Source organism: Panthera leo, chromosome D3, assembly GCF_018350215.1.
Source record: "Panthera leo isolate Ple1 chromosome D3, P.leo_Ple1_pat1.1, whole genome shotgun sequence".
In the NCBI taxonomy this organism is placed as follows: domain Eukaryota; kingdom Metazoa; phylum Chordata; class Mammalia; order Carnivora; family Felidae; genus Panthera; species Panthera leo.
In genome coordinates, this window is record NC_056690.1 from 91,989,573 (window position 1) to 92,016,718 (window position 27,146).

General features: G+C 53.5%; 1 protein-coding gene across 18 annotated transcripts in view; it reads right to left on the reverse strand.

Moving 5' to 3' along the window:
• Nucleotides 1-27,146, reverse strand: part of LOC122203528 (myelin basic protein) — a 118,901-nt gene that overhangs the window by 83,946 nt on the left and 7,809 nt on the right. For 14 of the 18 annotated variants that reach the window (XM_042910454.1, XM_042910458.1, XM_042910464.1 and 11 more), the window contains exon 2: nucleotides 10,208-10,283. In XM_042910454.1, the coding sequence (XP_042766388.1) occupies nucleotides 10,208-10,283 (76 nt within the window). Of the gene's footprint in view, nucleotides 1-10,207; nucleotides 10,284-11,915; nucleotides 11,995-12,035; nucleotides 12,362-18,492; nucleotides 18,970-27,146 lie in introns of those variants that run through there. The other 4 variants (XM_042910471.1, XM_042910463.1, XM_042910461.1 and 1 more) reach the window with 4 other exon arrangements.

A 27,146-nucleotide genomic window follows, 5' to 3' on the forward strand; every position in this document is an offset into this window, starting at 1 on the left:
TAGCACAGAGCCTGGGGACAGCAGGGCCCCACAAGTGCGTGCAGAGCAGACAGGCGAGATGCCCAAATGCACACAAATGGCTCAGTGCTCGGGGCCAGCGGGGTGCCCACGGCACCTTTCACGGGTGAGGAAATGGGCTGAGAGTGGGTGCTGGCATCCGGGGCAAAACCCCAGAGACACACACAAGGGACCTGGCATTGGGGGTGGGGTGCTGCATGAGCACAGTGACACAGAGTAGCTGCAAGAGGAGGTCTGGGAGAAGCCAGAGACTAGACAGCAGGTGCGAGGCGGCCTGGCCGGGCCCCGGGGGCAGGAGAGGACGGCCTGGCTGGAGGGAGAGCTGAGCCGGCAAGGCCCTCCTCAAACACATCGGAAAGCAACACCGGAGCTAGCCTTTACTTTTAAATCTGAAGACGCTGGTGTTTTCTTACGTGTCTTAACGCAATTTCGAGGCAGGAGCACACGCCTCCCTGCCCTAATCCTACCACGCCGTGTGTAATTAATGTCATCACCCACTTGCCTTACTTGTTGACGTATGGCCCGTGTTTGGTTACACATGCCTCGTGCTCAAGTGTAATTTAGGGTGCATTAAATAACAGTCTGTTTTGCAAGGACCAATAGCCACAGAAACATTAAGAATGAACTTTATCTAGGTTTTTGCCTAACTATAGGACAATTAAAGTAATGCAGGTACCAGGTCACGGCTAGGAGACTAGGTTGAATGCATCTGACTGTGGAGCTGGGCTGAGCAGGAGAAGGTGAGCTGGAGGCTGGTGATTAGTGTTCACGGCGTTTGGGGCTGGCGGGCTCGAAACACCCCCTCCACACACACACACACACACACACACACACACACACACATACACACGGAAGACAACTTTTCACAAGCATATTCCAGCACATAAAATCTCCTGCTTCCAAATTTAAACGTTTAAAACCACACTGCCAAAGGAGTTAAGTGAGAAAAGATAGGAAATAACATTTTGACACCTGGATTTTTACATTTCGTTTCGTTAAAAGTACCGTAAGAGGGTTTTACGAAATATAAAGATGTTCTCTCTCTTGTTTTTCTTTCTGAGTGAGGAAAACTTTTAGAGTTTTATTCAGTGAGAATTTTTGGTAAACTTTCAGTTTTCATTGAGATAGAAAAAACTCAAAATTTCATCATTAGACTTGAAAAATACTTTTGCTGGTATAGAGTTCTAGGTTGACATTTATTTTCTTCTAGGTACATTAGAGAGTCTCCCACTGCTTCTGTCTTCCAGCTATCAGGTTAAAACCATCCCTTTTGCTCAGGCTTCTATAGATATCCCACTCCATTTAGTGCTCCACAGTTTCATGTAAAATGTTGGATGACTGTGGCGCTTGGGTGGCTCAGTTGGTTAAGCATCTGGCTTTGGGTCAGGTCATGATCTCACGGTTCATGAGTTCGAGTTCCTCTTCGGGTGAGGATGAGCCCTGCTTCCGGTGAGCCTCGCTTCTGTCTCTCCCACGAGGGATTCTCTCTCTCCCAATCTCTCTGCCCCTCACTCACTTGCGCCCTCTCTCTCTCTCAAAAAAAATGTCAGATGACTAACTATATAAATATAGTCATATATGTATTTGTTATTTAAGGCCATCAGTGGGTTTCTGGAATCAGTGTTTTGTGTCTTTCCATAATTTAAGAACATATATTTTCCATGTTTTTGTATCTTTGGACTACTTTCAAGTAACTTCTCCGTATCTAGCTTTTAATTCAATAATTTTTTCTTCAGCTGTATCTAACGTTTACTTCAACCTGTCAACTGAGTTTTACATTTTTCATTTAAAAAATTGTATTTAACTTATTTCAAACCTTACTGTTTTTTATATTCTCTGTCCCTTGCTTATAATTTTTTTTTAATTTTAACTTGTTCTATTGTTTTATTTTTTAAAATTTACATCCAAATTAGTTAGCATAGGGTGCAACAGTGATTTCGGGAGTAGATTCCTTAGTGCCCCTTCCCTATTGAGCCCATCCCCCCTCCCACAACCCCTCCGGTAACCCTCAGTTCGTTCTCCATATTTATGAGTCTCTTCTGTTTTGTCCCCCCTCCCAGTTTTTATATTATTTTGGTTTCCCTTCCCTTATGTTCATCTGTTTTGTCTCTTAAAGTGCTCATATGAGTGAAGTCATATGATTTTTGTCTTTCTCTAATTTCACTTAGCATAATACCCTCCAATTTCATCCATGTAGTTGCAAATGGCAAGATTTCATTCTTTTTGATTGCCGAGTAATACTGCATTGTATATATATGCCACATCTTCTTTATCCACTCACCCATCGATGGACATTTGGGCTCTTTCCATACTTTGGCTATTGTCGATAGTGCTGCTATAAACATTGGGGTGCACGTGTCCCTTCGAAACAGCACACCTGTATCCCGAGGATCAATGCCTAGTAGTGCGGTTGCTGGGTCGTAGGGTAGTTCTAGTTTTATTTTTTTGAGGAACCTCCATCCTGTTTTCCAGAGGGGCTGCACCAGCCTGCATTCTCACGTTCTTTCTTAATAACAAAGCAGCACAGAGTTTTCATATGAAAGGACATGCTTTTCCCTGTCGGTATCAGAGACAAATCTGCCTTCAAAGATTAAGTTCCTCAGTGGCGTCCCTGAGCTCACCTGGCCTGGACCGTGACACGGGGTTCAGCCAGCCTTGTGTGAGCTGCCAGAACGGCAAGGGACTGAGTCACTGGGGGTGATGACAGCCACTCAGCACCCAAAGCGGCCTCAGCCCCAGCACGGCCGGCTCCGGGAAACGTGGCTCGTCACCTGTCCCAGAGGCCCCCCGCCCCCTGCCGTCTAACACCCTCCACGTCACTGATGATTCACGAACAAGTATGTGCTCGGCCCCACCCGAGACCATGTTTTCGGTCACAGGTAAACCCCAAAGAGAGCTTAAAAACCGCTTCACACAGATCACACGCATCACAAGCTCAAAAGCCTTCTCGATTGAAACACACACACACGAAATGAAAGGAGCTGTGCTTCTGCTCGCTCCGTGCTCCCTTTGACGCTAGGGCAAGATTTCGGACTCCCCTTCCTCCCCGTCCGCACACGCACAATAACAGAGCACCACAGACGCAGCGACAGAGCCATTAGGGAAGATCAGCCAGTGAAGTAAGAGAGCTCGGTGCATCCAGCTGGAAACAAGACGGCAAACAGGCCTGTCTCACAGGAGCACCGGCCGCCTCGTCTCAGGCCACCAGCTGCTCGAGGGCCAAGGACATAAGTCCGGGACGGGAGACAGAAGACAGGTTTGCGGGCCGGGCGAACACGGAGGACATGTGACATCTGGTGCGTGTTCTGTCCCGTCCGTAGTGTTACGCAATTATTTTATTGGCGACTGATTTCACTTTAATAACCAGTGTTAATATATCACTTACATCTAACAACCGCTCGGGTCTCAAGTTAGCAGCTTGCGAACTGGGTCACAGTTTCTGATAAAAACCAGCTTTGCCCACGAGCTTGCAGACCTCGGAAACCCTACGGTAGCACGCAAGGACACGGAACATGAGCGTCGCACGGGTGTCCCGGCCATGGGGTTTTCAAGCCCCAAACCAGACGCCGGAGCCCTCGGGGTCCCGAGCCCGGAGACCGTCGGGAGCCCTTCCCAACCGCAGGCCCAGGATCCCGAGGCCTTGGCTTCGAAGGAGGAGCGGGCATGGAAGGGGTCCCCCCAGGGTGGAGGGTGGCCGGCTCCAAGCCACGGGGGCGCCGGGCAGGGGGCAGGACGGGACAGCCTGCGGGCTGACGGTCCACAGGCTGGCTGCTGACAGCTCGGCTCGTGGGTTTACGTGGCCTGGGGCACCGCGTCACAATCAGCCCGGCGCTATTTTTACTAAGGGTTGTTGAGGGGTGGCTGTGTCACTAATTACACCTTCTGTCTTCGGTAATTACACGGGTGTTTGTCCACTCACTGCCGCCCGACCCGCAAAGGTGTGAGCGTTCTTGCGTCAGCTGACGAAACAAGTGCCTGCTTCTGACCCTTCCAAGGCAGAGTCAACCTTAGGGTCGTGTTTCTACGCAAATCGGTGATAAGGGACTTTCTCTTTGAGTCCGTCCTACAGCCAGGAGCACTGCTGACTCAACACGTTCTAGAATCTGCTGTAAACACTTAGTAAGACGATTCTGTAATGTTCGTAAAAAAGCTCTGTATCTCGGACACAGCACCGACATGCCCACCAGTGGGCACTGCGGCCTTTCCCTGTGGGGCACAAACACCTGCCCTCTGGGTTGGGAGCCTCCCCCCCCCCCCCCCACCAGAGCTGGCTCTGGTCCCCAGCACAAACGTGACTTTACAAAACCCAACGGCAGGAAGATGGTTCGCGTGACATTCTCTGGCTTGTGCTCAAGTCAGATGCAGACTCATGGTGAGTTTTCCAGAACTGTAATGAGAAGGTTATTGACTATTCACAGATTTTGGAAGGCTTCTTTCAAAGGGCATGTCTTTCACATTATTGTATTTCTCTCTTTTTCGGCGCTCACTGAAGTTCTCTGGAAGCAAGCAGGAGGGTGGACTCGAGTGCGCATTGAACCCCGAAACAGCTGGAACGCGCACGTGCCTGAATTCTGACCCAGGCGGCCCGCCTTGGAGCGAGACGGAGACAGAGCCACATGCCGTGGGCCTTCCGGGCTGCGGGGGGCAAGAACACCTTCTTTCTCTCTCTCTCTCTCTTTTTTTTTTTATGTTTATTCATTTTTGAGAGAAAGCGAGAGCAGGGGGGTAGGACAGAGACAGAGAGAATCCCAGGCAGGCTCTGTGCCGTCAGGGTGAAGCCCGGCACGGGGCTCAAACTCACAAGCTGTGAGACCATGACCTGAGCTGAAGTCACATGCTCCACTGGCTGAGCCCCCCAGGTGCCCCGAGACCTCTTTCTCACCGTCGGAGGCTGTAGGGCACCAGCATCACCCTCGGTAGTTTCTGGTACTTCTAACTGTGTTTGTGTTGTTCACGGGATTTTGCCTTCTGCCTTCACCATTAACCTTTGCACGAAACTATATGACTTTGACAGAGACCAGAATTCTTTTCGCCGACAGAAAGGTGCTGACGCTTATCTGATGGGGTTCCAGGTACCCTGAGGATTAGGGTGACGGGGACGGAACATCCAGCGGGGCCGTGCCGCACCCCCAAACTTAGACCATTTAAGTCTAAGTGATTTAAAAATAAATAACATTTCAAATGTGGCTCTTGGGTCGTGCTAGCCGCACATCACGTGCTTCTGGGCCACATGCATCTGAGAGACAGTTGAACGTTCCACCGTCGGGGTCGGGAGGAATCCTTTACAGGGGTGTGTGTGTGTGTGTGTGTGTGTGAGAGAGACAGAGACGCAGAGACAGAGACCAGGACTGACAGAGAACGAGCTCTGAAGTGCCGCTGAGGGTAAGGCACAGTGGAAGTCTCTACCTCGCCGTCTAAGAATTTACCAGATGTTGTCTAGATGTGTCCGTGTTTCAGACCATCAAACTATTTGGTACGTGCCTGTAAGGAAACACCTTCTGCTTTTCAGTTCCCCAGGCTTTCTTTTTTTTTTTTTTTCTTTTTTTTAATATTTTTTAACGTTTATTCACTTTTTGAGAGGCAGAGAGAGTGTGTGGGCAAGCCAGGAGCAGAGAGAGAGGGAAACACAGAATCCGAAGCAGGCTCCAGGCTCCGAGCTGTCAGCACAGAGCCCGACGCGGGGCTCGAACCCACGGACCGCGAGATCATGACCTGAGCCGAAGTCGGATGCCTAACCAACTGAGCCACCCAGGCACCCCTTCAGTTCCTGAAGCTTTTAAACATACGATTAACACAAGAATTATCTGGGTTCTCAAAGTTTCCTTTAGGTGATGTGCCTCGAAACTAGACATTATGCATTTACGGCTCTAACAATTGCCAACGCACTGCAGTCAGATGAGGAAGGGAAGTATTTCCGGGTGAATTCCATGCTCAGTCAGTCTCACGAGGCTGCTGGCTGGAGCCTGGGCGGCTGCAGGGAGTACAGGCGCCCGGCCCGGGGCTCGCAGGCTGGCGACCCCGGGGGAGCCCGGGCGACCTGGAGCTGGCGGTGGGAGGGGTGCACTGGCCACACTCACCCACAGACTGTGCCGTCAGGTCCCCCTCAGAAGCAGTGCCAGGGAGAGAGGGGGCCTGGGGACACATCCACGAGCAGAGCTGGCCCAGGTCAGGACCCTGTTGAACTTGACTTCCATGTGGGGAGGAGAGAGGATTAGCTCGAACCAATGATGGTTTCAAACAGAACTCCTTCTCACCCTTGAGCATGGTACAGCCAGAACGGAGCGTTCCACACAGGCTGGGCAACCTAACAGCATCCATCCCATACCTGGGATGAGAACTTGCTGGACCCAGGGCTCCATGGAGGCGTGGCCTTGAGGAACCAGCCAGCAGGCGGACAAGGTCTGCCCCTTGTACAGCTGGGATGTCGGTGGTTTCAAAGGAAACCCGTCAGAGGGAAAGACGGTCCGCACGTTGCTGGGTATATTTGCACATCTGCAAACTGGTGTCTCTTTTCTCAGAGCATCCTTCGAATGTTCTCTGGAGAGTCTCATCAAGGAAGTGGGTTTTAATGATCATTAAATACGCGAATGAACTTTTCAGGGATGTGAACGCCCCCGGAGAGGCAACGTGCATGGGCTGGTGCCTGGCACGCACTCGGCTTTGAACAACAGCCCAGATAATCCGTTTAATTGGAAATACCAAAGTACGAAGTTACTCCCCACTGTAAAACTTAGATGTGAATGTTTGCAAGCTCTCAGATTTTGTTTTTCAGTGTGGTCTATTTTTCCTTAGGCTGATTAAACAGAAACCTCCAGAAACATGGCCAGGCACCTGTGGAGAAAGTGTGTGAGGCCAGGTACGACCACGAGGAGAAGTCCAGGCCACCCCCAGATGAAAGCAGGTTTTCAGGACTGTTGTGCTTGGCTAGGATTTCAACATTTTAACTCATCACTTGACTTCACTCATTTTGGAAAAAGGAGAAAATATGTCAACGCAGACTACTGGTTGTCTTTATTTTTCACATTTCCAGTAGGAATGATTCTGACGAGTGACACCCTCTACTTTCACGGGAGAAGAAAGAAATCAGGGGATTTTAAGGGCTCCTTTTTTTAAAGTTCATTCCCAAGGAAACTGATGTCAGTGTTCAAAAACAGAAACAGACAGACAAACAAAACGGACAAACCTGAGAATTCAGATGTTAAGAAATAGTTCAAGGGCACTGGAAATCCTAATTCCTTAAGGTAGGTAGGAAATTGGGAAACGGGGAAATGCAGGGTCCCACGCCGAGTGGGATACAAACCCAGGGCAGCCTAAGCAACATACGTGGTCTCTGCCTGGAGTGCCTGAGGTGTATGGACCCTAACCTCAGGGCCCGTCATCTGTGGACCCTCTGCTCAGGGCCCGTGGCATAAAGACCATGTCCCAAGTGCCCGTCACGTACGGACCCTCTGCTCGGGGCCTGTTGCATACGCAGTTCCTCCCAAGGAACAGTTGGTCTGACACCTTCTATTCAAGCCGACGAGAGGTAAGGAATCCCTGTAGTAGCCAGTGAGCCAAATGTCTCCTCCCCCTGTGCAGGTGTCCTGCCCATTTCCCCAGGGCCATCGGCCAGGTGCAGCCTCCCCAAAGGCAGGGGAGTCTATTTTTAGCTTGTGGAACCAGTTTTCCCGGAGCCTCTGTGGGAGGGGCCTGCTGAGAACCCTGTGAGTCTGGCCTAGAGCCGGGAGTTGGGGGGGGGTTCAGCAGCAAACGTGGGAGCCCTCTGGGTCATCCAGGGCGGCTGGGACATTTTGGTTCTACCAAGTCACCTTGCTAGACAGGGAGCGACTGATAAAGAGCTGATAAGTTAGTGAGCTGGCGCTATCTGGAAATCAAATTCTACCACGACTCTTAAAAACACGGGGAATCAAAGGCAAAATAGGGGTTTCTTCATTTCTGGGAACGGGAAGGAATCACGGAAACGTTCTGTTCCCGTGGTTCCTCCCGGGGCTGGGGTCTTTGTCCCTCACACTCACCATGGGGTGTTCTGCTCTGTGCTGGGGCCACGGGCACAGGGCTGTCAGCCACCTTGCTACGCAGCTGTGCGTCCCGCCCCAGCGGTTACCGGCAATGCCAGGGTGGAAAGGGGGGCCTTTCCTTTCACCTTTGGAGAAACTCCAGAGTAATCCCTTCCATATGCTCCTCCCTCCTGCATCCTCTTTAGGAGGAGAGAGAAGCCAGTAAGAAGGCACAAGGTGCTGAGTCACGGGCAGACACCCGAGAGCTGGAGACTGGAAGGTCCCGGCAGGAAGCAACTACGTCTCCTTCCCCAGCGCTGGACAGAGGGCCCGGCCGGACCAGGAAGCTGTGCAAACAACCAATGCCAAGACCCTCGTGCACGGCACGATGCGGGAGGTGAGGGGTGGACAGGCCAGGGAGCAGCTCCCGCCAGAGGAGGAGGCCAGGGTTTGGGAAGGGACTCTGCCTTGCAGCTGCCCCCCACTAACAGGTCAGCCCAGCACCCTGCCACGACAGAAGCTTTCCTTCCACTCTCCCGCGAGTCAAAACACGCCTCACAGGATTACATGCAGAAACACACAGAATGGGCAACAGTATGGCAGGAGCTCGTGTACTTGTTTTCTGTCCTGGTACAAGTTTACGTGCCGTGTAACATCTCTGGCACTCGCTCTGAAAGGCATCAAACATTTTCTGTCCAGTTACAAAACAGTTTTTTTACAAAGAGCTTTTACACCTAACAACACCTGCAGGAACCAGTGTCCGTAAATTTCCAATGTTGCAAACCATCCAAACGTTACACATTAGATGTCAGGAGACAAGAGCCTCAAGTGTAGGCTTTACTGGTGCTCAACAACCTTACTTAGGTAGAAGTAACAAATTAAGACCATGTCTCTGGGTTTTATGAGGTCCAACGACAGGAAAGAAACTGAGAGCCCCAGAGTGGCGTTTAGAACCGGAGTCGCAAATCTGTCCCTACAAGACTTGCGCTCCCGCGGCCCTGACAGGCCAGAGCTCCGCCTAGGGCCCCTCTCCACTTTCACCTCTGGGGAGACTCTGCCCTGGGTCAGAGGGCACCCCGGTCCCCGAATCTCCAGGCTCCACGGTAACCCGGCACAGAGCTCAACCCCTCTGCCCATTATGACAATGAGATTATCGCTAGAATGGTTTGACCTTTAAAAATTAACAAGTCAGTCCCCGTTCAGTATTTACTGGAATCGTTGAAGTATTCATAAAATTTTCCCCTTTCGGCGGGAAAGGGAGGATTCCAAACCCATAGCAACGTCACAGACACGTAACTCCCTTCCCGTTCACCTTGGGCCTGAAATCGTGAGTCAAGAAACTAGATGATGCTGTTTGCAACTTCAGTTGAGGTAAAACATGGGCAAGAACAGGGTGTTCTCACTCATTCCTTTGCAGGGGAAGACCTGAAAGCAAATTCCGGAACATGTCGCAGCCGGCGGATACAGAAATGGGGTCCAAGCACCGAGCAGGAAGGACCCAGTGCTGCTGGGTGGGTTGTTATCATATAAAGACTGTGCTACGCAACACGACAAGGGGGTGGGCCTCCACTCAGTTCGGTCCCACGTGGCGCTGGGGGCGCCCCGGCCTCAGTGCCAGGACGTTGTGAACTGCCATCTGTCTGTGGCTGTAACACGTGTCAGGTTCCGTGGAGTTAGGCACCAAGGACAAGGAGTGATTTCCCTTGCCTGCCCCCCCACGAGTCAGGGGAGATTCAGCACATCTCACCCCATGTCAGCCCCCTTTCCTCATCTGAAATGACCCTTCGGTGGTGGAGAAAAAGCCCCGGCCAGAGCGTGAGGCCACCAGGAGCCTGGTGGGTGGCAGACGTCGTGTGGGACATACGGAGGAGACTCCTTCGGACTCCCTGGAAGGAATCGGACCATTTTTATTGGCCCTTTCCCCTCTGGCGCATCTGTACTTTCCAAGGGCAGCACAGCGATGGTGTGGGACGGGAGGGAGGGGGGTGTCACTGGCAAGGTCGTGGGCCTGGGGTCCCGGCCGAGGCGTGCGGGGTTCGGTCTGTCTGCCCTAGAGGTTTCTAAGGTAGGGGGTAACAATCCACCAGCTGTACCAGGAGCTCTGGCAGCCACCGTGTGCATCGGGAGGGTCGTGTTTAAGGACAAAACCAAATGCTGTTGGAGGGATGCTCCGAGCCCGGCTCGCTTCTTACCTTGTGGCCCTTCTCGGCGTTTAACTCCCGCTTTCCCGCGTGGTTTCCCATCCTGAGCCGGTGCGCTGGTCAGAAGCTAGAAGAAAAACAGAAGGCGTTAGCCTTAAGGCTGGGACTCTCAAAGTTTCCAATCCGAGCAACAGTCCTGTGACACGTGCTCTGTTCTGCCCATTTCTGAAAGGAGAAAATAAGAACCCCCAGACTTGAGGCACGGGAAACCTCACCAGTGGGTGCCTCTGTTGGCCCCCAATCCCAAGCCAAACACTGGGAAGCGGGGCCCCTGCCCGCACCCACACTCCGTTCAGTCTCCAAGACTCTCCACTATGTTCTCATCTGTAGACAAAGAACCCGGGTCGAGAACACTCGTGGATGGTGTCGACCCGGCGACCCACACACACTTGGGGGGCACGCCTCCCCCCACCCCAGGCGTGCTGAGACGCATTGACAGGCAGGACAGGGCAACCCTCCTGAAAATGAGAGGCGGTCCACGCGGGCTCACTGTTTGGGGAACCACGTGAGCACAGAAACCACAAGATCAGACCAAGGACTGCTTATCAGACAAGTATCCCAAGAATTTGCAGCATTTGCAAGGAAGATAAAGTTGGATTAAAAAAAAAAAACTCTGTTCCCCATTTGTATTTTTAACATAAACTTCAGCAGCAAATGCATGATTTTCCCCCCGAAAAGGATCAACACTGCAGAATGTAGCCAAACCCACTCTACACCAATTGTGTTTCCACCTTCACCCTTGGACGTGCATCAGGACCACTCACTCCGTCGCTGTGAACCATCAATGGGCTGCAGGTGCTGGTATTTAGGAACTGCCGTTCCGAAATGTAACTTTCCACGAGGAACCCTTTTTAACGACTATGAGAGAACCGACTCCCTGCTGAACGTGAAACAGCTTTCCTTGAAAGGTAACAAAACGAACTGTCTTCTGAAAACGGGAAGGATTTCTAAAACGTTACACACGCCTGGATGAAAGGCAAGAGTTGCCCCCCCAAAAGGTACTCCTCAGGAAAAAGGGGAATTAATTGCTTAAGATCTGAATTTTTCCAAGCCTCCCATAGCTCTGGATGCCTCTCAGTGACCCTGAAGGATGCCCTTGCCTTTGTCCACAAGACCCCAACTGAGGGCAGGATGGGTGAGAAAGGGATTTTCGAGCGTCACCTCCCAGGGTGTGTGTGAGTACGTGAGCCGTTACACAGCAGAGACGAGCAACAGCCAACCGCGTGTGGACAGAACACCCTTCCCACCTCATGCTTTGTAAATAGAAACTGGGGCGGGCGATCCCATTTCCAGTGACGGCCCCGGGAAGAGAAAGATTCGGTGACGTGGCAATAATGAGTTCTGGCAAATCACAGACACAGCTCTGGCAGTGAGAAAACACCATAAGCTTAGAGGATTCAGGTGAATTCCTCATTTTTGATGCATGCGAGTGAAAGAAACCCCCAATATTTAAAAATACATGCTTTAAAAAAGTTTTTTAATGTTTATTTAGTTTTGAGAGACAGAGAGAGACAGAGCACGAGTGGGGATGGGGCAGAGAGGGAGACACAGAATCTGAAGCAGGTTCCAGGCTCCGAGCTGTCAGCACAGAGCCCGACGTGGGGCTTGAACCCACGAACCGAAGCCGGAGTCGGACGCTCAACCGACTGGGCCACTCAGGCGCCCCTAAAAATGCATGCTTTTAAAGATGCAAGTTTACCTTTGCAGATAATTTCAGCCTCTGGTGTGATTCTGTCATCTCTGTACTCATTCATTTAAATTGGATCACCACAGAACCCTCACGGGGAAAATGGAGGTTTGGGCACACATAGTACTTTACTCAATAAGGGGAGAACTCGTTTTTGTCATCTGGGAGTCTGCTCAGTCGTCAAGGAACGTGAGTGGGTGTTCTCCCAGGAGACCTGGGTCTGAATGTGGATGTGAAGCAGCTGTTACTCTGAGGTTTGATTTCTCTTGGATTCCACGCAGGGTTTTAACTGAATACTGAGAACTTGCTAGATGAAGAGAGGACACAGAATAACAACGCATTACACACTTGTGGATCTCCCACTCTGTTTTAGAAATAAGAATTGACTATTCAAAACTAAACGCAGGCAGTAACAAATATTGTTCAAAGTCCATGATACCCAAAGCAATCTACACATTGAATGTAATCCCTATCAAAACACCAAAGCATTTTTCACAGAACTAGAACAAACAATCCTAAAATTCATATGGAACCACAAAAGACTCTGAAGAGCCAAAGCAATCTTGAAGAAGAAGAACAAAACTAAAGGTATCACAATCCCAGATTTCAAGATACGCCACAAAGCTGCAGTAATCAAAACAGTATGGTACTGGCACAAAAACAGACACATAGATCAATGGAACAGAATAGAGATCCCAGAAATAAAACCACGATGATATGATCAATTAATCTTGACAAAGGAAGCAAGAATATGTAATGGGAAAAAGACAGTCTCTTCGATAAATGGTGTTGAGAAAACTGGACAGCTAGATGCACAAGAATGAAACTGGACCACTTTCATACACCAACACAAACATAAACTCAAAATGAATTAAAGACCTAAATGCGAGACCTGAAACCACACAAATCTTAGAAGAGAACACAGGCAGTAATTTCTCTGACATCTGCCATAGCACCACATTTGTGTCCTATGACAAGGAAAACAAAAGCAAAACTAAACTCTTGGAACTACATTAAAACAAAAAGCTTCTGAACATCAAAGGAAAGAATCAGTAACACTAGAAGATGACCTATAGAATACATTTGCAAATGTATTTGCATATCTTTGACATATCTGACAAAGGGTTAGTATTTAAAATATGTAAAGTACTGATACAACTCAACACCAAAAGAACAAATAATCCAGTGCAGAAACGGGCAGAAGACATGAATAGACACTTTTCCAAAGAAGACATCCAGATGGCTAACAGACACATGAAAAGATGCTCAGCGTCACTCATCATCAGGGAAATACCAAACAAACCCACAATGAGATATCACCTCACACCTGTCAGAACGGCTAAAACAAACAAACAAAACAAGAAATAACAAGGTTGGCAAGGATGCAGAGAAAGAGGATCTCTTTTGCACTGCTGGTGGGAATGCAAACTGGTGCAGCCACTGTGGAGAACAGTGTGGAGGTTCCTCAAAAAGTTAAAAATAGAACTACCCTATAATCCCACAATCGTACTACTGGGTATTTACCCAAAGAATATGAAAACGCTATTTTGAAGGTATACACGCCCCCATGTTTACTGCATTATTTACAATAGCCCACGTGTCCATTGATACATGAATGAATAAAGAAGATGTAGTGTGTGTGTGTGTGTGTGTGTGTGTGTGTGTGCACGTACAGTGGAATATTAACCATAAAAAAGAATGAAATATTGCCATTTGCAACCATGTGGATGGGACTGCAGAGTATTATGCTAAATGAAATAGGTCAGTCAGAGAAAGACAAATACCATATGATTTCACTCAGGTGTGGAATTCGAGAAACAAAACAAAGCAACAAAGGAAAAAAAAAAAAGAGAAACAGACCAAGAAATCTTTCTACAGAGAACACACTGATGGGCCCCAGAGGGGAGGTGGGGGGTGGGTGGGTGAAACAGGCGAAGGGGAAAAAATGAAACACAGGCAAAAGCAGTAACTGGAAGTCGGCAACTTGGACTTCCGGGGTCGTCTTCTGTCTGAACGTAACGAGCGATGTTCCGTGTTCTCACCTGGGCACCCTGCTCTCCAGCCCCTACCCCCTGGTGCCCACCGCCTCCCTCACCGTCGCCCCGGCTGGCATTTGAGCAACTCCGGAGAGATGTTCCGTCCTTCCAGAAGACAAAGCTCTAAGGATTTAACCTAAATCAGAACAGTGTGGGGTATAAATAGCTGGGGGTTGCTTGTGGGCAAACGCAGAGCAATGTTTGGACAGAGGGCCTTTGAGGTGCGGCTGAAACCCAGTGACCAATCTCCCCCCCCCCCCCCCCGCCCCCGCCACCGACATACACACAGCGGCTGAAACCCAATGATTGACCCCTCCCCCCCACCGCGGCTGAAACCCAGTGACTGATCTCCCCCCCACCCCCACCACCGACATACACACCGCGGCTGAAACCCAGTGACCGATCTCTCCCCAGCTGCGAAAGTAATGCTTTTTCCAAGCTGGTCTGTCCTGATCAAAACTTCATCACACTTCCAAGCAAAACTTCAGGCTGTACTTGGGAATCCCATTCCCGAAATATTTAATCAATATTCAGAAAGCTCAAGACCACCGGACCCGGGATAGACGGAAGTAACGCAAGTCCAGGTAAGACTTTTGAAGGCATACAAAAACCAGGTAGCTCTGACTGGCCTCTCAGATTCACCGAAGGAGAACTTACTTTATACGTATCATTTCGAGCGTGCAGATTCCAGCCCTAAACGCGCAACATGCAAACTGGGCGGGGAGAGAAAGACCGGGGATACGAGTGACAAGTAGCATCCGATCTTCGTCTCAGATTAGGGCCTCGTCGCGGGCCAATGCCTTCCAAGGCACCTGTGGTGCTTGAGGGGCGTCTTGTAGGACCACGGGCAAACCACAGCGCGCCCACGAGTGACGGCCTGACCGCCAAGGGGGTCACAGGGGACTCACCGCCAGCTGCCAGCCTCCCGAACCCGCTGTGGACACAGGTGGGACACTGGCAGGGCGTCTTTGGGCCACGTTATTTTTGCCATTAAGTGACTCGAGAGAGCAGGATTCTGGCGAACGTGTGGGGTGCTGCAAGGAAGCCCGCGGAGCGTGAGGCATCGCGGGTAATTCATCAAGCTTCTTGTACAACAGCGACAAGAGGGAGGTGGGGGAGGGGAGGGCGAATGGCCTCTGGCTGTGGCCGGCTGCCACCCTCTCCTTAGAGGGAAGTCCAGGTCCAGAGGACACTCCTAGTCAGCGCCGGGGGTTTCTGGAACCTTCTATAATGCCCGCATGGTTACCCACACTGGTGTGAGCTGGGGGGGGGGCAGGGGGAGCTAGAAGTGAGCATAAGCCTCACACGTGAGTGATCCAGTCTTACTGGAAAGCAACCCAGCCGTTGGGCCTTCGTGGTTTATAGTTTGCCCCTCGTGCAGCCGGGACCCACGGCACCTCGGAGGGCACCCTGAAGGCACCCACAGGGACCGAATCCCCGGGGGGTGTCTGGGTGCACCTGCACAGGAGGCTGACGTGCGCAGGGATGCAGAGGCAGAGACACCACACTTCCAGCTGCTCTCATTCTGTGAAGGGCACACGCGGCAGGTCGGAGCCGGGCTCCAGGGCAGGCTGTGCTGGGCGACGTGGGGCAGCTGGCTCCACCTCTCTGGGCCTCAGCTTCCTTTCAAGTGGAGGGAAGAAAAGCCCTCTCACTGCCCAGTGGTGAGAACGAGGCACCCCGTGGGGGGCTCTAGGCACCCTGGCTTCCGTCCCTCCGTCCCTCCATCCTCCCGGCAGGTGCATGGGAGCACGTGCTGGGGGGTAAACAGCTGCAGCCACCATCGCTGACTGCGTGTGTACCGCAGAGACCTTTCCAGGGGCTCCCCCAGGCAGGGGCATCCCCTCAGGCTGACAAGGTCAAGGGAAGAGAAGGGGGCAGGGACAGCAGCGGCCCTTGAGAAGCCCGGAAGCGACACCAAACAAGGAGCCCGTAAGGAGAGCTCCCCTGAACCACAGAGCAGCCCAGCACGGCAAGTTAACTGAGCACTTCTGCTGGTTCGAGACTGTAGTCACCACGCAGGCGACAAAGGAGACTGCGAGCAGGGGACTCCAGAGACAGCGGTTCCCCTACGGAAGAGCCTTCGGAAACGGAAATGCTAACTGGCTGTGTCTGAGGCACCGCCACGTGCGTTTTTACAGGCAATGGGCTAACGTTATTGTGACACAGAGAAGGTCTCCATACCGGTCTTCCCAGAAATCACCCAGACCCTCTTACGTGCGCCCAAACCTCCCAGAATTCGGGGACTGAGCCTGGAGCTGCCCAAGAAGCTGGGAGCGGCCGTGCGGGGTCAGGGTGACGGGGGCAGCTGGTCTGCTACTGTCCCTCACGGTGCCTTTGGGCTCAAGGCATCCGCCTTGTAGGTTACGCAATTACAGGAAGAGCCCTGTAAGCTTTGTTCCCATTTCACAGCTGAGAAAGTGAAGTTCAGAAGACTGAATCTAGCTTTGAGGGTACTGTGCTTTTAGGAAAGTATTTTAAGTAAAACTAGGGATTGTTTTAACATACTATAAATATGTCTTATGTGGAATAAACCATTACAGTAGGTCTAAGCATCGTACATTTTCTAAATTATTAATTAGCACAACAAAAGTAAGTAAGACCTTACTCTAGCAAGTAGCCTTGAAAACAATACGAACTTATAGGAACCCATTCCTTTAAACACCTGTATGGGGGGCGGGGTACACACGTTTAACAACGGAAGGGCAGAGGCTTTCTTAAATCCCTACCGGGTATCTTACAAGAATAACTGGTGAGAAGTGCACGTGAGAAATTATTTGGGTTTTAATTCCCTGCCTGCCAATAGTTGTTACCTGTAGAGCTTCCTTAGCAAGTTTGATTTCTCTCGGCTTCTGGTTTTCCCTTGGGATCGGACACCTGTAGCAACGTGCTGTGGAGGGGTCAGTAACGTGATGGACCGACAGCCACGGCCCTGACCACACATCAGGAAGAGAACTGCCCTCTCCCCCTCTTACAGAATGGCTGGTATGTCACATAAGGTGCCGAATGCAGAGTGAGACAGACAGGGAGTTAATCAGGACCCCAAAGAGCCTATCTGCCACACATGTCTTAACTGGAAAAGTTCAACTTTCCTGTAATAACATTTTTTTAAATAAATAATTGCTTCGTGATCAGTGTCGAGCCAGAGGGCGATGTGCCTTTGTCGTCGGTCTCTGGTGCGACTGTTCACGTGTGCTGTTTCAGAGCCATGTTTTCCCCGTCCTGGGTGCACTTGCGGGAGTGTGGGCGGGGCCAGTAAGAAGCGCAGTGGCAGGGCACTGGGGGGTGCCGGGAGGGACGGGCTGGGGTCTGCACTGACCACAGAGACGGGTCCAGGCGTAGAGCCCACAGAGAATTTGCTAAAATCTACCCCCTAGGATCCCTGAGAGCCACTGCCAGCCAAGAAGAGCGTTAACATGTACTTAGAGCAGCAGGATGTAAAATCCCACCGGGCTGGGAACTTCTGCTTTCTTTCATTTTTTAAATCACGAAAGCAACGTTTTCACAAGTCCATGTACTTTGTCATCAACCATTAACGGGATTTTTGCTTTTTACTAGACTTTAAAAGGTCAACAGACTTCACTGTCACTACTACAGTTCCTGCTTCATCTGGGCCCTGGGTCCGAACGGCCCCCGCACCTCGTTACTGGGGGCCAGTAGCCAGTACCCAGGAGATGCCCTGTGGACACCTGCTGTGGGGCGGGGATCTGGGTCCTCGGGACGGAGTGTGTCAATCACGAGTATTGGAATCACCAGGTGCTATACATTCTAGAAGAATGCAAAGTAGGAGGAGGATCGTGGATTTGCACAGAAGTGGTCTATTTGATCTCTGAATCGCGGGTTGAAGATGGAGAGGAAAACTGTAGAATTTAGACTGATAGGGTGTAGTCAGGGTAGCCCGGAAACCGGGTAACCTGAATAAAGGTAGTAAGACAGGAGGCTGTGAAACTGCCAAAGGGGCATCATCATTTCCTTTCTGGGAACGCGAACCACAGACAGAAGGACCCCCAGGAGAGCTGCAGGCCGACCCTCCCAAGGGAAGCACCCTCGCCGTATCTGCCCTGCGCGGGGAGACCGCTAACCTTGGAGATCCCAGCCTTTCCCGACACCGTCCGCCCCAGTGGTGAGCGGGGCTCCAAACGCTCGTCAGTCGCACGAGACATGTCCATCAATACAGCGAACTGAACACGAAGAGGGAGTCGCCAGCCGTCCCGTCCACCCCGGGGAAGGCCGCACACCCTTGGTGAAATGCACCCAAAGCAAACAGGGTCTCGTTTGATATTTTTCAATTGAAAGGTCTAAAGGTTTTCTAGTCAGGAGGGGTAGCGTTTTAAGGATTTTGAGCCATCTCACAAAAGGAGACGTGGGAGGAAGGGAGGGTTTTCTTAAGTTCAGAAGCTCGTTGTTCAGGATGAAAGCAGCGTTGAGGGATGACAGACTCGGAGTCTGGGCCCCTGGTTGGCTGCGACCTGGCCCCCCGGCCTCGAGCAACTCACCTAACCTCAGCCTCGGCCCCCACTTGTAAAGGGGGCGGTGACACCTGCCTGACCCACCTGAGCAGGCGGCTGTGAGGTTCGGGTAACACGGCCGCGCCGTGACACGTGCAGGAAGCGGGAACGCGGGACTGTCTCCGCAGTAGACAGCGCTGGGCAAAGACGCTGAAAAGGATTTGCGAGCCGTCGTCTCGGAAACCAAGCCGCGGTCAAAACCCTCGGATTCGACCCACGGGCACCGGTGAGCAGCCGCGACGCGGGCTCCGGGCTGGGCGTCCTCAAGCTCACGCCGGAGCGGCCGCGCTCTCTGTGGCGCAATTTTGAGCCTGGGGACACAGGCGTGAGGCTGAGCCGGGCTGTTCCACGCTCTGCACGTCCGCACCAGGCTCCGTCACGGCAAACGGGCGCGTGCGGATCTGCGGCGTGAGCAGCACGGGGAGGGGAACACGGGGGGCATCTGGAAGTTGGGGGTTCTTTCCAGCACGTTGGGAAACGAGGCAGGGAGGACGCCAAGAGCACTTCCGAAGGCCACTCGCGGGCTAGACCTCACGGCGGGCGTGGGGGTCCGGCAGCGAACAGCAGGTGACGTGCTCGTCAACCGCGGGAAAGCTTACGGGAGCCGAGGTGAGAACGGGGAGTCTGAAGCAATTTCCGGGGCAAGCACTTGAACGATTCGTACAGCAGAGATGAGAGCAAGCATCTGGACGCTGGTGTGCGTGCGAACACACAGCCCCCAGGAGAAAGGAGGCAGGGAGGCCGAGGGAGGCCGACCAGGCTCGGTTTGAGTTTCCGACTCAACAGCACGCGGGCCTCGGAATGGCCCGGTGACACCCCCGTTTTCTCCCATTTCGTGTCACTGGAGGGAGAGTCCTCAGCGGTCCGGACCCCCTTCCCCCTCCCCTCCTGGCTGATGACTGGGTCTCGCCCCACGAGGCCCCTCCCCGGCCTGCTACTGTGCACAGAGAAAAAAGTCTCCGGGCACAAACAGGCGGTAGGAAGCCGGCCTTGCTCCGTATCACAAGTCACGTTGAGACGGGCCTTGCCGACGCGTGGGGAGAGGATCGGATGGGGGCACCCCCTTCCCCCGGCAGGTGGGAAGTCTGGAGACCCCGCAGCACCGCTGGCCCGACTCCGTCACCGCGAGCGAATGCTGGGCCCCGCTGCCCCTGTGAGGCTTCGTGTCAGGCAGGCAGCGCACAAGCTGTCCCAGCCAGGGGCCCAGCACCGGGACGAGGCAGGCGGGGGTTCAGAGCGGAGGTATCTAGAGCCTGAGTAACAGGGGTGGGCAGGGCATGCCCCTTCTTGCAGACGCTCCCCGCCTGGCGCTGAGGGTTCTGGCCCACATGGCTCCAAACGCGTAAACCTGGGACGGTGAATGTTACTTCCCGGAGGTGCTTGGAAACAACTGGTTAATATTTTACAGGCACCTGAAGATACAAACCCTGGGTCAGAGGATAATCAACCCCCGCAGGGGCCTTGCCTTCCGGGACCGGCCCACGGGCGTCCCCCTCCTCGGCCCCCGTGGGGAGTCACGCGTGCGACATCATCACAGGGGTGTTAGGCCACACGGCCCGGGGCGCCGGCCATCAGCCACACCTGCCCGGTCACCAGAGATCCGGGGGTGCCTCGTGACCCGGGGCACTGTCAGCGGCAGTGAGAAGAAACTCAGACGCTCTGGGCATTGCTCAGAGCCCGGGCCAGTGATCAAACGACAGAACGATGTGTGTTGGACTCAGTGCATCTCAACCCACCTCCACGACGACTCATACATTCCTTGACATCAGGCATGATGGCTCATGATCATTAAGCACAGGGAGGAAATGCGCCTGCTCGGGCAGTAGGTTTCTGTGTGGCCTGGGGCCAAAAGAGCATAGTCTGAGTCTTAACTAAGATAAAGCTGTGTTTCTTTCCGAAAACACAGAGAACATTCGGGTCCTAGAACTGTTGATCTAAAACCTCCAGATCCAAATCACCAACCCCTAAGTGGTCCCACAGAGACAGCAGATCTCACTGGCACCTTATCTTCACACAGGCACGCAGCACAGTACTGAGTGACTTCTTTCCAGAACCTTCCAGATTGCAATCAGGGAAAAGAATGCTACGCCTGGTCACCAACCCACCATGGCCTGCAGGAGACCCGGCTCGGAGCCGTCTAGTGGGCCCGAGGCTCACCCGGGCGTGCCACAAGTTACTGGGTGAGTCTGCACTTCTCGAGACGCAACGGAGAGATCCAGGACGCTGCGGAGTGGTAATCGTATTTACAGAAACGGCGGGAAGACGCGTCGCGGGAGAGCAGGACGCAGCGACGGGGCTGTGGGTTTGGATCCAGGAGGCCGACAGCAGCCGTCATGACGGGGTGACGACGTGACAGGTGCTAGATGGACGCGTCAACAGTGTGGCTTCTTTGTGTTCCCCCTGCGCCGAGGGGGGGCTCTAACTGAGCTCTCGGTTTACAGAAGATGAGCCTCTGACGGTCCCTGAGTTCCGGCTCAAGCTCGGCCTCGAATGGACCCGGCCCCCAATTTCCTCTGAGAAAGGATTTCTCCATGCATTGAGTCTTGGCTTCATTAAGGACAAAAGCTCCATCCAAAGGTCAGAGGGGGCCCCTCTTCCTCCATCTCAGACCTTTTAACGTATGCTCTCCTGGTACAAAACACATTAGCGACAACTTCACAAAGCCTTCCTTCCTCACCTCCTTCTGCCTAAAAACCACCGCAAAGCAACGGTAAATAATGAAGCTTGACACGACCACATCATGCAATGAAGTCTCTTTTCAAGCTGTTCCTGAAAAACGGCACTTAAAGGAATAATTACAGGGGCGCCTGGGGGGCTCAGTCAGTTGAGCCTCTGACTCTTGGTTTCAGCTCAGGTCACGATCTCCAGGTTCGTGGGTTTGAGTCCCGCCTTGGGCTCTGTGCCGACAGCCAGGAGCCTGCTTCAGATTCGTGTCTCCCTCTCCCTCTGCCCCTCACCCACTCATGCTGTCTCTCTCAAAAAGAAATAAACTTAAAAAGAAATAAAGGAATAATTACATAACAGGCAATCAAGAGTGCAGGAAGCATATTGTGAACACAAGATTGCCGGAAGCTTGCATTCTGAACTTGAGCTTTTGAAGCAGTTTCTGCGCAGCATTTGGTTTCTAAGTGGTACCTTGAAGGCGCAGGAAGATCGATATCCTTTCAGAAGGCACTGATTTATTACTACCAGGTTGAGGCCTTATGATTTTCTTGTTCCATCAAAATCAAGATCGTCTGGGATGGCCTTTTGTAGGCTATAAAGTGCTTCCCTGGTGAACTGCTATGATACTATCATGAGGAGTCTTAACCCTTCATACTCCATACAAACTGCAGCATTTCTTACTTGACCCCCATCCCAGATTCAGATGAAGGGCGGGGACATCTAAAGGCAGAGCGGAACCAGCTTACTTGAAAGAGCAAAGGAACAGGACGTGTGGGAGAAAACAGGCTTGGGGCAGAAAACCCGGATTCTAATACCACCTGCCCGTGGCAGTGAGGCGGCCGTGGACGGGCCCCCTGGCCTCTCTGGGCCCATTTGCTGTGTTTCTGGAGAAACCAGGGGCTGGACAAGGCTGGCTCCAGACTCGGCAGCCGCTAATAGCGTTCAGATTCCACCAGGGCTGAGCACAGACTTCGCACTCCCTGTGTCTTTATAACTGGAGCGTTTCCTGACAAGGTTTAGGCAAAGCCGCCCACGCTGTGTCCGACTGCTGACGACAGCTGGCTTCCTGAAGCCAGAGGCCAAGTCCAGGACGAGATGCTATGAAAACTCACGACGTGAGCGTCTGCTCGGTGCTCGGTGCCAGAAGGAGCATCGGAGGAGCAGGGCGAAAAGAGCTGGACTGCGTCACGTGCCCACACGAGCGTGTACTCGCCCGTGCACGCCCATGCACGGTGCGTCCGTGCTGTGTCTCTCCCTCTTCTGAGATCTGGGTAGGAGGACACAGACGTGTTGTCCCGCCGGTCACTTTGAAGGCGGATCCTCAGACCTCACCTCACCTACTTGTGCCTGAGACCTTTCTAGAGCGAGACAGGGTCCGCCTGGGAAAGAAAACCCCACAGGCTGTCGGAGGCCAGTTCCAGAGGCACATTGCTACCTTCCCAGCACCAGAATGGTGATGAGGACGTCGTAGGTACTCGAAGCTGTCCCCTCTCTCAATCACATGTGCACATGCCCATTTACACGTGCACACACACACACACACACACACACACGGCACACGTGTGTTTGGAGACCCATCGTCGGTCTGTGGCATCCCACAGAACCGGAGCAACCTGTGAACCGTGGGGAGGCCTGGGGAGTAGCAGCTGCCGGGAGGTCCGTCCAGCCTGGTGCACGGGGAGGAGTTTCGGATCCAGGGGCACTGAAGGGCCGTCTCGGGGCAGAGCCCTCTGAAAACAGAAGCCCTTGCTCAGAAGGAACCAGAAAGGAAGCGTGGGTCCACACGCCGGTTGGGGTGCCGAGCACAGAGGGCGGCGGCCAGAGTCGCAGGCCCCGCCCTCAGCTCCGCACAGAGCCCTCCGACGCTTGGTCGCATGGGGACCAGAGGAGCAGAAGTGGTGGAGGGTGTGGAAGCCCCGGACCAGCAGCCTCCCCCACGCGCTGTGTGCAGGTGCCCACGGTCAAGGGCAAACACGGGCTCCTATGGGGCCGGGAGGTGATCCAGCACGGAGGTGGGACGCAGCCCTTCAGAAGACAAAGTGGCCCTGGGGTCACATAAAGCCGCACCTGTGCTCCGCTCACCAGTCACTGGTTATGACAGGCCTGGGTGACACCACGTGGAAACATACTACAGTGTGTAATAGATGTCGAGGGGCGAGCGTTCTTACGTGAGTTAATTACCCTTTCAGAGTGCTAAGGTAGACATTATATTCTAATAAAACTTCGCCCAAATGTCGTTAAACAGAAGCACCCGAAGCCAGGTGAATCCAAGCAGCATCCGGCACGGCGACTGGCCGCCAGGTGGAGGGCAGCCTGGTTATCTGGTCACCGGCCGGGTTGCCAGGGCAGAGGAGCCCAGCAGGGACCACTGGTGCGAAAGCCAGGCCCACGGCTGAGGCTGTCCCAAGACCTCACTGTAGGCACGGCGTGGGGCCTGGGCTTCCCTGTCCGCACGTTTTCACATCTGCCCTCCCCTGGCCTCCACCAGACACCATCAGATGTCTGTGATCAGTCAGGGAGCCCAGAGCAACCATGCCCGGGACCCCACCTGATGACAGGTGTCACGGTCATTAAGTGTCACTCCACTGGAGGAGGTCAGGGACAAACCCTGGTTGAGCCCGGGGTGCCTTCCTCAAATTCCTCTTGGAGCCCACGTTACGAGAGCAAATGGAGTCACGTCCTGGAGACGCAAGGTCTGAGGTGACCGGATCATGGTAGCTCGCGCAAAGGCACCACTGGCGACCGTCTCTTTCTTCATGAGCAAATTCAGTTGTGTTTTTACTTTTGGAGGGGTTTGAAGTTTGTCCCGGTTCTAATGTGCTCTCCCATTAAAACGTCCTTTTCCTACTGCACACTTCACTTGGGTGTCGCTAATCCCCTGTAAGGGCAGATCTACGGACCCTCGTTTATAGATGGTGTTAGGACGGTTCCCTAATGTGGTTTCGACCGTGACCTCGCACTGCATTTTCAGGGAGTTCATCTGCCGACTGTGTGCACTCACAGCCTGCTTCACAGAGCAAGTTCCCACCAGCAGCCTGAAATGAGTAAGGTCAGCTTCCAGCATCTGGTCTAAATCCCTCTCTCTTCAAAAATGAGTCTGACATACGCAAACGACAAGAGAATAAAAGAGCCATCATCTCCCGTTTGGAACCACACCGCCTTTCAGACAGCAACACACGGCGATGAGCGGAAGCTATGGATGCATTACGCCGTCTCTGAAGTGTCATCGATCGTCTTCATATTTCTAGGAAGGACAGGGCAGCTGCTGCTGACAGTCAGACACCCTCGGTCCCAGCTAGCCCAAGGTTATTACATTTTCAGACACCAAAGAACCAGAATGAGAACAACCACAGCACCCTCACGGCCACGCGTGCACATACGCACACACAAGCAGACACACACCACTACTTCCTAACTCTGTTAAATTCCTGCTTTAATTTATCTGGTCTTTTAAGGCAGGACAGTAAGCTGAGTCAACCTTAGGACTGGGCGTACTCCTGCACAATCCGGACCCTGCTGTGTCAGCTGTTTGGTGATGATCAGAATCAGCAGAGCCCGTCCCTCCGTGGATGCGGCAGGCACGAGCCCCACACGCTGTGAAATGACACCCAGGCCAGTAGACGTACGTGGAGGTTTCCCAGAACGCACAGGCGGCAGCCAACACCCATCCCTCATCGGCAAAACGCTACCAAACCACAGACGAGAGCCACCGCTGCTAAAAGCTGAGCGGGGAAGGTGGACATCCTGGAAACACAGCGAGGGAAGGGCCCCGGGGACGAGAGGGCCTATGAGGAAGCAGGACTTCCAGGACGGCCAGACAGGCCACCCCAGGGAGCGGTGCGGGGCTGCTGGGGGAGCAGGAGGCCTGGGAGGGACCTGGGTGCAGGGCAGAGTCCCCCTCACTGTGCAGTGCTGTTGGGGAAGGCTGCCTTGTCTCCCTCCCTCTCCCCGGGGGTCCCGCTCACCAGCAGTCCCGCGGCGTGGCTGTCTGTGCGCAGCGCGGGGCCGTGGGCAGACGTTTTGCCCTGGGAAACCTGTCTGTGTGCATCTAATCCCCCAGTAATACGGAGAAGCTTCTCGGGCCAAGAACCACACCCGTCTTATCTTGGTGGACCTGGGAACGCAGTGTGGAGCATGGTCAACGGGTTTTAAAAGATTAATCATGTATTCGCTGCATTTGGGAAGCCTGCAACACAGCTCCGTAGCGTTTGCTTTTAGAGCAAGTTTCGCAAAAATGTTAGGCTTCAGGTGTACAGGCACCTGGATGAGAATAGGGGCACCCGTAAATACTCCTCGTCAGAGGCGCCAGTGCTCATTAGGCAGGAAATAAAAGCTATTCTCCGAATACAGAGAAAATAACAAACAAGACGCAGATGAAAACACGAAAGCATAGAATTTATTTCCCACGGGTCCCTCTTTCTGACGCAAAGTCGCTCGACTAGTGAAACACACGGATTTCGGTGCCCTCATGAAAACGTGTGTGAGCACACGCGTGTACGCTCGGATAACCCCGTGTAGACTGGACACGGCTCCTTCCTTCCCTTAGAGCAGGCTCCTCGGAGTCTCCTGGGGACCTTACGAGAACACACACTCCTGCACCCGATCCCCAAGCTGTGGGTGGTGCGGCGGAAACGGGGGCCCGGGACCCTGCATTCAACAGGAATCTGGATGAAATGTGTGCAGGTGGTTGGCCGACCGGCCAAGGGGGCTGAGGCGCCAGCCCTGTCCCAGCAGCCTCGTGAGAAGACAGGGGGCCCGCGGGCTCCCCGCCAGCCGGCCACCAAGCCGATTCTGCGCCCCCTGGCAATCTACACAGAGGCGGGGGCGGGGGGTTCGCTCCGTGCGAGCTTCGCCTCCAGGTTTCCACGGGACCCCGGATAAGGAAGAACTGTGCCTGCGTGAGTCCTTCCTCTCTGTTTCGGCTGCTGGTTGGGGAGGCGGTGGCCTCGTGTGTCTGCGAGGTCTTTGCCGGAGAAGCGTCCTCCCGGCTCTCGGCTCCCGCCGGCAGGGACAGACTTTCTCCCTGGAGGGCGGGCAGGACGTGGCTGGGGCAGGGGAGATCCCACGGCGCCCGACCCCACAAGGCAGGGACGGCACTTGTGCAGGAAGGCCAGCGAGTGGCGACAAGGCCCTCGGGAGCCCCACCTTTCCCACCCTTACTTAAAACACTGGGGCCGCGGGGGCGCCCGGGGTGGGGGCAGGGGGCTCAGTCGGTTAAGGGTCCGACTCTTGATTTCGTCTCAGGCCACGATCTCACGGTTCGTGGGATCGAGCCCCACGTCGGGGTCTGTGCGGACAGCTGGGAGTCTGCTTGGGGCTCCGCCTCGCTCCCCTCTCTGCCCCTCCCCCGCTTGCTCACAGGAGATCACTCCTTCTCTCTCTCCTCCTCTCTCTCTAAAGAAACTTTAAAACAAAACAAAACCACCGGGACGGCCACACTCGCCACCCTCTCTGACAAAAACCAAACTGTCACCCAACTGCGCTGCAGCAAAGAGGAGTCATTCTCTGAGACACGAATCTCACGCAACGGGGTGCAGCGAGGCGCACTGCTCCCGCGGAGCCGGGTCTCCCCAGGCCCCAGGCCGCTGGGTGGTGGAGACGCTGGGCCGGGTCCCCGGGTGGGCAGCACTGGCCCCACGCTGGGCCGGGGGGGGGGTGGGGGGGGTGGGGACGTGGCGCCGTGATGAGCGAGGGCCCAGCTGCCGAATACTCAGAGCGCACGGTCACCAGACGTCCAGGTGGTCAGCACCAGATGCTGACCACCGATCACAAGGAAACCCGCAAGCAAGTACAATCCCGTCACGTCTGCGTACAGGAGCATCAGCAGCCCTCGCGGTTGTCTGGGTGTCTTTTTAAAAAATTTTTTTTTTTAAATTTTAAAAATTAAAAAAAAAATTTTTTTTAACGTTTGTTTATTTTTGAAAGAGAGAGAGAGAGAGAGAGTGGGGGAGGGGCAGGGAGAGAGGGAGGCACAGAATCCGAAGCGGGCTTCAGGCTCCGAGCTGTCAGCACAGAGCCGATGCGGGGCTCGAACC